The 13,855-nt window shown below is 38.0% G+C and overlaps 1 protein-coding gene across 4 annotated transcripts in view; it reads left to right on the top strand.

Moving 5' to 3' along the window:
• bon (tripartite motif-containing protein bonus) overlaps positions 1-13,855 on the top strand; it is a 115,980-nt gene that overhangs the window by 47,500 nt on the left and 54,625 nt on the right. For all 4 annotated transcript variants that reach the window (XM_081739151.1, XM_081739152.1, XM_081739149.1 and 1 more), the window contains 3 exons: positions 569-681; positions 1,306-2,843; positions 5,995-6,190. In XM_081739151.1, coding sequence (XP_081595277.1) covers positions 569-681; positions 1,306-2,843; positions 5,995-6,190 — 1,847 coding nt within the window. The remainder of the gene's footprint in view (positions 1-568; positions 682-1,305; positions 2,844-5,994; positions 6,191-13,855) is intronic.

Below are 13,855 nucleotides of genomic sequence, written 5' to 3' on the forward strand. Positions count from 1 at the left end.
GTCCACTGTAATGCGGCATCTTCACGTACTCGGCAAAACCATCATGAGTTCATCCCAGCTCAGGTCCAGAGGAGAGTGGATGTGTACGAACAACTGCAAAATCCGCGTGAAGTGCATTTCTTGAAACGGATTGTCACATGTGTCGAAAAGGGGGCGTTTTTTCTCGAAATTTGAATGTGGCAGCAGTGGTTGAGCACGGGCCAATTTCTAGAGTCGTGCACTGCCATTTTAAGCGTAAAATATTAGTCTATGTGTGATGGAACTACGAGGGGCCACTCATTTCGAGTTTGTTCCTAACAGTTATACTATCAATACCGACCTTTATTCCGAACAGTTGGAGCGGATGTATGCTGTACTACGCCAAAAATATCCTTAATTGGTGAACAGAAGGTGACAGGTATTATTCGTCTTGTATTACATGATGATGAGAGAGAGATTCGAATCATATAATGAAATAGTGTGAAAGTTATTTCTCCTAAATTCTGATTCCATTATTTTTGCAATGTGTGTTTCCGTCAGTGTATGTATGTATATATTAAAAGATATTGTTTGGGATCTTTTATTTCAGAATTGTAATGAATCATCTTCAAAGGATAAAAAGTCGGCGAGCAGATATTCCCAATCCTGAAATACCAGTAAGAATATTCTTGAATGTGGACAAGGTTTCAGAAATTATGAAAGGTAAGCACCAACTATATTGCAGTTTATCTCCTATGTTGAAAAGATTTTTTCTTGGTTGCATTGGTGTATATGTAGGTACGGTATACTGGGTTTTATTTTAAGATATTGTAAAGTTCTGCTTGTGCAGTTATAGATAAAGCAAATTATAGTCCGGAATCGTTTCCCACTACCAACTTTTATTACAGAATCCTCTATAAACAGTATATTAAAAATATCACTTTAATGTAATTTCTCTACGAGCTAAATCATGTGAGGGAGAAGGGCACAAATCTTTTGATATCAGCCGTTCTTGGAAGAATTCGCAGAGCATCTCAGTGCTTGTGTTCAATGTATGAGGCTTCACCTCATCCTGTTGGAATCACCAGAAATTAACCACTTCGGTTTTAACGTCGATCGCCGTAGAGTATAGTTCATCTTCTCTCTACTTCAATCGGAAGCGGTAGTAATTACTACCACATCCGGTTTCAGCATTGAGAAAATTCGCGCTATAAAAAAAAAGTCCTTCACGTGTGTGCATTTGACACTGCTACTTGTTTTATTATCTTAACATTTTTGTGTTATTTTGAATATGAATGTAAGCATTTACTAACATCTAATTTTTTGTAACACATTTTCTAATTTCAGTGTTATCATCTGTTGGATACATCGTTGTGGATGGTAAGGTGTATCCGTATCAAGAGAAATCAAACGTAAGCTTAACACAAACTCAACAACAATCGCAGTCTCAACAGCAGCATCAACAACAACAACAACAACAGCAGCAGCATCAACAACCACAACAGCAACAGCAACAACCACCACATAATCAACATCAGCAGTCTCATCAGCAACAGCAGCAGCAGCATCATCATCCACCACAACATCAGTCACAGCAGCAGCAACAGCATCATCAACAGCAGCAACTGCAACATCACCAACAGCAGTATCAACAGAAACAAAGCCAACTCCATGTTCAACAACAACAACAGCAGCAGCAGCAGTTACAACATCAGCAGCAGCAGCAATTACAACATCGACAGCAGCAGCAGCATCAAGCACAGCAATTGCATCACCAGCAGCAACAACAACAGCACCATAGCAGTATGCAACAGCAACAACATCCCTCAGTGCAACCGAATCGGCAGCATCTCGCAATGCAACAAGTACCTCAAAGGCCTGTGAACGTTCTCCGACAATCAGCCCCACCGCAACAAGTAGTGCAAACTCAAAATCAAACCAACCGAACGAATTGTCCAGGCCTAGTACGCATTTCCCAACAACAGGCATATCAGAGACCAATGGTAAACTCCGGCGCCCAGCAAGTGACTTCTTCCACTCACCCCTCTCAGGTTGAGGCTCATAATAATCTGCGTGGTTTGCTTAGTCAGGTGCCGCCTCAAGTGAGCCAGGCACAAACTATGCAAAATTCGCAAGGAGGTTTGTTACCGGTTAGTGTACCTCAGGTAGTTCGAGTGAATATTCCAAATGTGAACTATGGATCTCAACAACAGCAGCAGCAACAGACATATCAACATCAACAACAACGTCCACCTCCGAGATATCCAGGACCTGTACAGAATCAGCCTGGATATCATCCCCAACAGCATCATTCACAGCAACAGTTACAGCAAGCTCAGCATAGGCAACAGCAAATGCAGCAGTATCAACAGCAGCATCATCCACAACCTCATCATCAACAGTTGAGACCACATTCATCAGGACAGGTTCAGTCACCGCCATATAATACATCTGTTCCTCAACAAAGACATTCCAATGACATTTATGGGGGACATGTTCCCTCGACCAATCATTCTGTCGAAGCTCGTCAACAGAGCCCTCATAGCTCTCAGAGCCCCGGTGTTGTAACTTCCATGGGGCCTCCTCATCCACAGCATCAGGCCCCAGCCCCTTCGTGGCATATTCCTCAGTCCTCTCAGTATCCTAGTACGAGCAGTGGTAATAGTGGTGGTAGTAATAGTAGTGGTAATTTCGGCAGACCTCCTCCTGCTTTACCAGTGGACAGATCGTTTAAGATTACTCTGGGAGCTCCACAGAAACCTGTTAAAACAGAAAGTGTTCGAAGTGACTGTAAGATGCATCAAGTGTCATCATCTGTGCCAAAAACTCCAAGTCCTAATCAGAAAGTGGATGACACGGAAAAAAACTTAGATAAGTTCTGTCAGGTAAGTACGTTTGATATTTCTATTACACTTTTTTTTTTTTTAAATATTATTATTACTTGTTTTTAAACATTCAAGCACATTTAATGGGTAGTGCTACGTATAAAAAATCACTGATAGAGAATTCGTTTTTGAGTGACAAATGCCGGAAACAAACACTTGGTTTCACATGAAAACCAATTAGAGTACCAGCAGTAGAAAAATAATAATAATTTCTTTGATTACTAAAGGAAGCAAAAGACTTAATACATCTACTTTCGTGAAATCTAAAAGCATTAAGTGATAGATGGGGTGTCAGTCACGAAAAGATTAAGGAAAGAAGTTGAATTTTAAAAGTGAGGATTGTAGCTGACACAGTGTCTAACTTGGATCTCCCGGTTTATCGTGCCGGTGCGTTACCCACTACTTTATCAAGCCTTCAGGATCAGCAACCAGTTTCCATTCTTGAGGTCGGTGCTGTATTTCTTAGGTTACATACAGCTAACGTTCGAATTTTCTACTCTCCGAACACGTGCTGCATTTGAACGTATTTATTATTTTTGGAAAAATAATTTGTAATATGTCGGTATGGTTAACCAGAATTCGAGTTTAAGTTTTTTCTCGTTATGCAACACTTACGTTATGAAAAAAGTATATACTTCCAAGAGAGCTTAGCCGGAGGGATTCGATCCCCGACCCAGTAGTACATTCTCACTGAAAATTCACCAATAATAAAAGGGGTTGTTGAATATAAATTGTTGGCATTTATCAGTTAAGATAAAGGCCATGAAAGTCAAGGAAAAAATAATACTTTACGATGTGTAATTGGATGATCTGTGACGGAAGCAGGTCTTAACACCACAGTCAGAAAACGTCAAAACGCCCACACATATGGACAAATCTCCCAAATCCACGAACGGTCACAACCCCTACATCCGAAACCCCACACTCAAAAAAATGTCAAAACTTTCATACAATCGGTCATAATCTTCACACAAATGGACAAGTCGAATCCACAATCGGTCATGACCCCCACATAGGTAAGTGGCCATAACTTCCACACAAATTGACAATTCCTCCACACTTCGAAACAATCATGGTTGCGCATTGTAAGTTTCACACACCGAAAATGAAAAATGTCGATAAACATTTGTGATACAAGATGATAAGTGGACAAAACCCCAAGACGTCGAAACGATCATAACCCCCAGACAAATGAACAAAACTCCAACACGTCGAAATAGTCATAACCCTGACATAAATGGACAAAACCTTTACACAATGAAACGATCATAACTCCGACACAAATGAATAAAAAACCCACACCAAAACAATCATAACTCCCACACAAATAGATTTTTATCTTTTTCATATATATATATATATATATATATATATATATATATATATATATATATACCGGTATATAATGGGGTGAATCACCTCATTACTCACTCTGATTTCAAACCCAAGTAGGGTTAATTGTAGTCTTAAAGAAAATATACGAATTCGTAAGATTTTGCGTATTTGATCAAATTCGAATAATATTTCTGAAAGTTGATTGATTGATTTTGGCCTAGCGCCCTCTTTCACCAGGAGGCTATATGAGACGTAGACCTACAAATATGGGATTCGAACCACGAGCTCCCACCGGGAATCGAACCCAGGTCTCCACGCCTAAATCGCATACGCTAACTGGATAGCCACGAGGGAGCTCTTTTGTGAAAGTTATTATGGAAAATGGTGTTATGCTTTCCATATATGCAAACTTTCGAATTGGGAGTGAATTCATCCCCCACATATTTTTGATCGATTTAAACTGTAATCAGTGACTTATTTCCTATACCTCAGGGAAAACTTTTGCCCAATTAAATTCAGTAGAAATCAAATAAATTTACTAAAGTTATCACGGAACAGACAAACAAAAATGTGTGTCGTTATGAAAAGTGGAAGTCGCGTTACTTTGCTCTTACTATTATTGCATATGTTGCGCTTTATAGCAGTATGACATCTATGCTAAAAATATTTATATGATCATTAATAAACCCTTGATAGCTGTACAGTATACACTTTTCGCTTTTTACTAATTTTCTGTTTCCGTGTACTGTAGGTCCCAGGCCGTTCCCTTCCTTCTCCAATCCTTTCTTCCTTCCCTTTCATCGGATAGTGTGCTCACTGAGGGACGTCATCCCTCATGTACGTGACGGGCTAAATGGCCATAGATGCCGACATCCCAGAAATTGAATTCCTAATTCTAATCTGTTTTCTTGTTTATGAAAAAGTACGCTTCGGCTTAGTATATGTTATCACATTACATATGAATAGTATGTAGATAATAAATGTGATAATTACCCTTGTATTGGTACCATTCATTCATTTCTGCAATCAGCAACTTTACGAACCTACACGTGATTTGTCCTCAGGTTTCCGAAGAAATAAAAGGAGAAAACTGAAATTAAAGGAAAAGAACTGCGTAACTCCGTCTTACGTGTTTTATAGGCAATTTCACCGGCTATTATTCCTGTTTTACTACATTTTTTCATCAATTTTTTAAAAAAAGGATTAAATTTGGCTGTGGGTCAACTGGACCAAAATTTTTAAAGTGTGTTTTCGGAATGTAGAAAGCGTTCTACCAACATTAAATGTGACAACTGTGAGAACAGAAAATATGGTTATATCTTAGGAATATGTAAGATGATGTCTCCGCATGAATTTACGTCTGTGAAGTGTTTGCACGTGGGACGGATCCAAGCAGGCTTTTATTGTAATTTCAGGTTCTTTTTTCCCCCTCTGTATTTTTTCAAGAACCTGAAGACAGATCTCATGTAGGCAGTGTTTCTTTCAGAAAAAATGTTCCAGGGGGGGGGGGGCACTTAGTATTCGGAGGGATACTGCCAGTACTATTCTATTTATTATTATTATAGACGTATTATTTTGGTCTCCGGGAGCAGTGCCCCCTAAAACATCTGAAAGAAACACTGCATGTAGGTTTGGAACGTCGTTGTTTGCGGAAATACACGAGTGGTAATTATAAAGACGTCGAACATTTAATACGGTTTTTTTTTAGTAGTAGTGGTAGTAGTAGTACCTATAAATTTTTAAGGTATTGAATTTGTGTGTTTTAGATGTAGTATTCATGTACAAACCCAACTTAAGATATACATTTAACTTACAGGATTCTGTAAACGATCTTATGTTAACAATAGCGAAATTGGAAGCAAGAAAATCTATTGTAATAACTCAGGAACCGCGAAGAGTCGCACCACAAACTCAAACCCTTGCAACAGGCGATACGCCGCAAGCAGATAGCTCGACTGGTCCCCCAGTTGATGAGTTTGGAACTTCTCGGAACGTACGCGTTCAGCTTGTCAGTAAGTATCTGTTTCCTTAATGCTAGTAGAGTAAGAAAGAGAGAAAAAAACGTTCAGTGAAAATCAAATATATGTATTGCCTAGTGGTTTATATTAAGAAAAGTTTTAGAGTTACTAAATTTGTAAACAGTTCTCATTAATTAGTACTATTCAGCGTTAATACGATTGAAATTAAGTTAATGAGAAATACACTACGTTGCTGCTGGCGACTAGATTAGTATGTGGGGGCGCGGTGGCTCAGTGATAGAGCGTTCACCTTCGGTGCTTGGGGTCCCTGGTTCGATCCCAGCTCGCGCCATGTGGACTTTGTAGTGAACAAACACCGTGCTCGTGTGTTTTCTCGGGGTTTCCCTTTTCCTCCCACTTTCTTCATTGCACCATTTCATTCATTTTTCATAATCACCGTCTCCTTTAGCCTAACCGGCATAACCGTGGGACGTAAAACTGAAAGATTTCATTTCATTCATAGATTAGTATGTTGTATACACCTCTTACTTCGATGATCTAGTCATACTTCGATCATCTAGAAATTGATATATACGGCATGGGTCCTTGCATTAGAAATAATCTGATGAGATCTTTGTTTCGAAAGGCGTGACTCTGATGGTTTCCTCAACAATTCAGTGTGTTCTTGTAATTCATTTTCTTTCTTTTTTTTGCCTGTCTTTCTGTCTTGCTTTCTTTTCTTTAATGATCTATTGTGCTTGGACTTCAAGAGGAACCAGAGTTAAATCATTGAACAACATAATTATTCTAAACCACGTTAGTTTTAATTTGCATCATATACTTTTTGATTCTTAAAACTTAATTTTCCATAAATTGTGTGTCCACGTGTCTATAACCCCATTACTCAGCCGATTTCGTAAGGATTTCTCTCCCTTAAACAAGTTGCTTACTATGGCCTCATCGCTTCAGTTCGGTCATAAACTTCCAGCAGCTATTGTGTAATAACAAACACTAGATAATACAAGATGTATCAGAAAGGACTTTACAACTTGGAAAACTCATATTGATTTATTGATGTATCCATTTATCTTGCAACCATGGGTTTGCTGTCATTTTGTAACAACCTACATAAGTTTTTACTCACGTAATACACTGGTTCAGAAACAAGCCATCGCAAGTGTTAGCGGCAGTTGCAGCAAAGATGGCTGCTTTTACTGGTCCCGAGCGTGCTAGCTGTGTGTTTTTATTTGAAGAATCCAAGTCTGCGACAACTGTACAACGTAATTTTCGTATGAAGTCCGGTACAGATCCTCCCAGTAGGCCTACTAATTATCCGTGGCATAAGTGTTTTATTGAAACTGGATGTTCGGTAAGACACAACAGATCTTCAGGTCGTACTCGTACGTCTGAAAATATTGTAGAACAAGTGGGACAAAGTTTTGGGAACAGTCCTGCAAAATCAACCCGGCGTGCTTCTCGACAATTGGGCATCCCACTCATGACAGTTTGGCGTGTGTTGAGAAAACGGTTGCATCTCAAACCATACAGATTACAAATGTTCAATTACCTTGCAATTGAACAAGTTACACCTGACATTCTGCAGCGGGTTTGACAAGAAATCGACTTCAGATGGTAATGTGTGTCACGTCACCAATGGAAGCCACATTGAACCTCTTTAGGTATAAGGTAAATACTTGATGTATTTTGCTACAAAATGACACCAGAACCATGTCTGAAAGCTAAATAAATAAATCAATATGAGTTTTTAATAAATCAATATTAGTTTTTAAAGTTGTAAAGTTCTTTTTGATACACCCTGTATTATATGATACCCATCACTATTATAGGAACACTTATAATTCACATTAACAACAATTAATTGTTGGAATCTCGTATAATTTATTTGCTTAAAATAGGTTGGTCCATAATTGACAAATTTCTCAAATTCAGATATTTTTGGTGAAACACAATGCTCGGATCACGTAATCGGGTAACGTCAGTATAAACAGGTAGACTCTTGTTATTGTTTTGAAAGATTAGGCCCGAATCCTTTTATTAATAAATTATTTCAGTTATCGCTAACTAAATTAATTACAAGCGAGCGAGTTGAAAAACTGCGTGCCAGGTGTGTAATTGGTGGCCTATCATTTCCACATAAAATTGTTCTTTCAGTTGATTTTATAACGATGATAATTAAGCAAGTGAATAATTGATAGGTTCATCTTTGTCGCATTCGCAGTCTGTTAATGTAGAAATCTTGTTGAAGCTTGACAACAGAAATCGCGGAAATTGATTGATGCTTTCGAATATTGCAGGAAATTTATTAATGTAGCTTATTTTAAAAACTATAAAATCAATTCCTTTCGTAAATAAATCTTTTGACTCCCCCTTTTTGTTATATTTGTTTACTGCGTACAGTGTGGTAAGTCCAAAAAGTGGCAAAGTGAGTTGTCGCTGTAGCCAGGTTGAAAATTCAAAGAGTTACATGTGGGTATAAGCGGATAAGTCACATTCCATCTCTAAGCCAAGTTATAATAGTGTGTTCCCAGGTGTTAGAAAAAAATAAGTCCTTAGTCTGCAGGATTAAATGTAAGTCCTTCATTGGTATACTTATTCCGCTGTACACGAACTTCTTTGAATTCCATGACGGCAGGGTAGAACGAGTTAAGCAACATTTTCTGTGACTTAACCCCTTTTTTCACAGCTGACATCTATAATTAATTTTAAAATTATTTTCATGAACCACATTCAAACAACACCGATCTTCTCGTTGTAATTATTGTTCTTTTGAATAAAAGCACGCTGCTGACGTCCCAGTAACCCGCAATCAATCAATAAAAGCGGAAATATTCCAAAATAAGTTTTAAGTAAGGTTTAGCTGTGACTGACATTATTGTAGTCTGAAATAGTTTTGATGAGATTCCAACAGCACGGCTCAGTTGTTCTAAGTCGTCTGCACGAGCGATTTGCAGCAGCACAAAGAACATTTAGATAGCAATCCTTTCGTTTGGAAACAAGTGAAGTGGCTTCTCTACAGGAAAACAGAGGCTGGTATGATATTTTGTAAAACATCACTGGATAAACAGAAGCCATTCAGAGCTGCCAGCTTTAAAAGAAGAGGAAAGAATGCTGAATCTTAAAACTCACAATTAAGGTACAAAGATCCTAATCTGATTTCAGCTAAGAAGAACGCTAATGTTCTAGATCTCCATCAGTTCATCTTCTGTTTTTCACCACTTCTATGAGAGTTTGGAAACGTCCCATGATGTTGTGTATGTATACCCAGACCATGCTGATTGTGACGAATATGAGGAAGAAGATGCAACAAACAAAACAAATCAGAAGGGAACCAGCAGAAAAAATAATTTTGTTAGAGTTAAGACTAGAGCCAGCGACAGGACAAAGGGAAGAAAGAGTTGGAAGTAACGGAAATCTAGAAACTTTGCAATGAAGAATGTACGTTGTTAATTTTTTTTAACTACAATGACTGTTTTGTTTAACTTCTAAAGATTTCTGTCTTATTTCCATGTTATTTTCTGTTCAAAATGCAATAAAATGAACACAATTTATTTTGCAAATTATTCTATCTATACTCCAACTTGAAATGTGTAATGTTGTATGTGAAAACCGTGTTAAGTGCATCATCGTTTAGTGTTAACATTTTTTTTATTATTCATAATAATTTTGGTTTCATATTAGTCCTTCGTCGTTGGTTTGAAATTAGCTAACCTGCTATTTTTGTTAATAAATAATTTTGGCTTATAGTGTATGTAAATATTTTTCTCACAATTTCGTTTTCGGGTATCAGCACAAAATCTTGTAAATCCACTTTTTCTCAAAATCAAGTTTTTTGGACTTAATACAATGTACGCAGCAAACACAAATAGTTGCGTATTCACGAATTCGTGTAGTTGCAAATTTGCTCCTTCCATGAAATTTTATCCAGAAACTTACATAGTAACAAGAAAAATCAACTGTTGACGTGATAGGATGCATATTAATTTATTAAACGAAAAAATAATCACTAAAGCACCCATAAGACAATTCGACGCATTACCACTAGTTGGCGGTATCCTTGGTGTGCATTCCTAAACAAATCATGCTGCTTGTACGACTATTCTAATTAGTTTTCTCCATTGTAAGAAGAGAGTTAATGAATCTTGAATTACTACCATTAAATTTCCTTGTTAGGTAAAATATATGTGCAGATTCTGTATCTGTATAATTCTACCTTGTTAGATATACTCAGATTTTCATGTCTATTTAATTGAAGCCTGTATCTTAAATAACTATGTCCAGTACACTTGTAAATATCACATTATAAAGTCCGAATATCTTAGTGAAACATATGAACGCAACTACTTCCACAAGCAGCGTTATTTCTTAAGCAACACGCATTGAGAATGATGAGAATTGGTCGTTGAAACGTATGCATCGAATTGTCGTAAAATTATTGAACGTTTTCTTCCAGCTGATGATACTCATATCATAATTCTGAATAATGAAGAGGATCCTGAAGCACTAGAACAAATTCCTGCAATAGCTATTATTGATGACGTGATGTTGCCTAATTTAGACGGCAAGTTATGGTTGAAAGTGGTTTAATTTTTGCGTTATGGCACTTCAAATTAAATAAATGAAGTCACCGTGCGAATAAATTCAAAAGATACTCATCTTACTCTCCTATTAACTGTTATGAATTTATTTGAATTTTCGCCTCCTTGATTGGAAGCATTATCCAGGACAGCCCATAGATTTCATGGGCCTCCAGACTGATTTTCTGTGAGGCCTTTTTATTTTTCTCGCTGACAAATCTGACAAAAACGTTAGATATAGTGTGTTATCGTTAAAGCTGGCGATGCTAGTGGACGTCCACCAGAATCGATGATGATATTGTAAAATTCATGTTAACAGGTTTATGGTTAAAATTTCTGTTTCTCCGATTTATTTTCTGTTATTTTAAATATAAAAATTTTTAACAACTTCTTGTGCAAAAACATCGCTTGCACAAACTTGGCTGTGTGTATGACCGCGCACCAAAGACAGTTGGGTAGGAATTTCAAACTTGAAAAAATCATAGTTTTTTTTAATTTATTTATTTATTTATTTTTTTTTACTCCACTCCTCTCCTCATCCCAACTTTTGTTGGGATTGTCCTCCCGTATGGGCAGCCCTGTATTATCGGAATACCCACATGAAAGAGGCTTAGCTGTCTCTTGACACTTTTCCAATGATGGCAGCGAAAATTTGATAATTGAGTCGCCAGTTCCAGAACAGCTCTTGTCCATTTATATCAAATCCCACAAAAACTGAGAAAAACTGTAGGATCGATGCGTTTTGTAGAACTGGAAATATTTGAGGATGTTCAAGTTACAGAAGTATTCCCAGTTCTACAAAACCTACAGATCCTATATTTTTTCTGAGTTCTCTGGGATTTGCTGTAAATGGACAAGAGCCATTTTGGAACTGGCAACTCAATTGATAAGTATTTTATAAATCCCTAACAGTGTAGAAAAGAGCAAGATGAATACTTTTGAAATTTATTTGTAAGACACCTCTTCAAGTGATTTATATTTACAATTGTCACCGCATGCTTCATGCATGTAATAGCACTTCAGATCCAGATATATATATATATTTTTTTTTCTATTTGACACGTATTAGTGTGATTTTCACTGAATACAATTTATATATCGTAGTGGTAAAACCGTTTTAAAATGTACTTGAAAGTATGTAGAAATATAAGAAGTGTATATATCATTTCAAGTTTTTATTCACCTGAAAGACATAATTCTACGAGGAGGAGTCCGAAAATAAGTTTTCCCTCTCGTTTTTAGGAAAGTGAACAGCAGTGGGGGAAACACAGCAATTGCACGCGCCACACACCCAAACACAAATTTGCCCGCGATTCTGTAGATGGCGCCGTCGCAGTGCCTGTGCAAAGCGGAGACGAGTTTCTCAGTCTGAGTCTGGTAGCTATAGGGGAGAATGCACGTTTTGACGCCATGGTCAAAGGAGAAAGTGCGAGCGGTTGTCCGTTATGAATGGGCACGTGGCGTATCGGGAACAAAAATCCATAACGCCTTGTGGAAGTGTATGGGCCCGATGTGATGTCGAAACAAATGATGCCGAGATGATGTCGCGAATTCAGTGAGGGGCAGCAGCAAATGTTGGACACACCGAGACCTGGAAGGACGTGCACAGCCAATACAGACGAAAATGTCAGGATGGTGGATGACATGATTAAAGCAAACCGGCGTATCACCTGAATCGGATATGCGCGAGCTCACAAGATCATCCACGACATACTTGGCTGCCGGAAAGCGTCAGCACGATAGGTACCTCGACAACTGACCTCGAATCACATGGAACAATGCATTGGCGTCAGCCTGGAATATCTTGTGCATTACTATCGTGATGGCAATGACTTTCTGTTCCAGATTGTGATGGGAAATGAAACGTGGTTCCACTACTTCACGCCCAAATCGAAGGCGAGGAAACATTCGACATCACATGTCCGCAAGAAGTTCAAAACAACGCCCTCTGCAGGGAAAGTGCTGTTCACAGTGTTTTGGGACGCCCAAGGGGTGTTGTTGCTGGACTTTCTGGAGGTTGGAACCATCACTGCTGCGCGGTACTGTCACACTCTGTCGACTTGGAGACGATTCGGAAAAAGCGGCCTGGCCGTCTCACATCTGGTGTTCGGTCATTGGATGACAATGCGACACAACACTCAGCGACGGTAGCTCTTGGATGGGAGCGCACCAAGTGACTTCCATCTGTTTCCGAGTTTGAAGAAGACTCGGCGACAGGCGCTTTGGAAGCAAGCTGTTCGACGCTCCTTCCGTATACAGAGCCTTGAATTTTTCCTGGAAGGATTTCTGAAGCTTATAGACCAGTATGACAAATGACAAATATCTCTGTGTACATGGTACTTATGTGGAAAAATAAAGGTACATCTGAATCTGAACTTGAATGTCACATGCTATTTTTGGTCTTGCATCCCCAGGTCTGTTTACAGTCGCCTGAGGAAACTTATTTACGGACTTCACCTTGTAGAATGACATGCTGGATAATTCCTGAATTGTCTTGTGTTCTCAATGTTGCATACAATTATTGTGCAAGTTACACACGAACCCGCTAATGTAACTTTTTCTTCTTTTATCGTCCCTTCAGGTTAAATCGACTTTCAGTGTTAATGTTTTTTGTATTCTCGTTGGAAATAGATATAGTTACATTTAAAACTTTTACTTTTAGTAAAACGGTTTCTTTTCCTTTTTCTTAATTAAATGTAGGTTAGAATTGTTGTAGGAATTATGAATGTCTATAAGAAACACCATGAAGCAATTTTTGCTTTATTCTTCTAGAGCTTATTTAATTAGGGAATTACAGCAAAAAACTTTTCTTTAATATTCAGGAATGAGGAAACGAAAAGAGAACTGAAAAAATGTAACTAAAATATTTGTAACTGCAGAGAAAAAACATCCAAATTATGGACTCCGTTAATCATTTCACGCCAAGATGCGTAACGAATGGGGCAAATCTATATACAGGATGAAAATGATCCGTTCTTTTGCAACCTTAAAACGAGTCAAACTTAGTTTATATATATGAAAAAAATCAAAATTTGGAAAGCAAAATTTTTGCATTACGAATTATGTTATTTTTAAAGACTCATTAGTGGTAGAGTGGGAGACCCGGGTTCGATTCCCGGCGGGA

The sequence above is a fragment of the Thermobia domestica genome, chromosome 14 (assembly GCF_964235325.1).
Source record: "Thermobia domestica chromosome 14, izTheDome1.hap1.1, whole genome shotgun sequence".
In the NCBI taxonomy this organism is placed as follows: Eukaryota; Metazoa; Arthropoda; class Insecta; order Zygentoma; family Lepismatidae; genus Thermobia; species Thermobia domestica.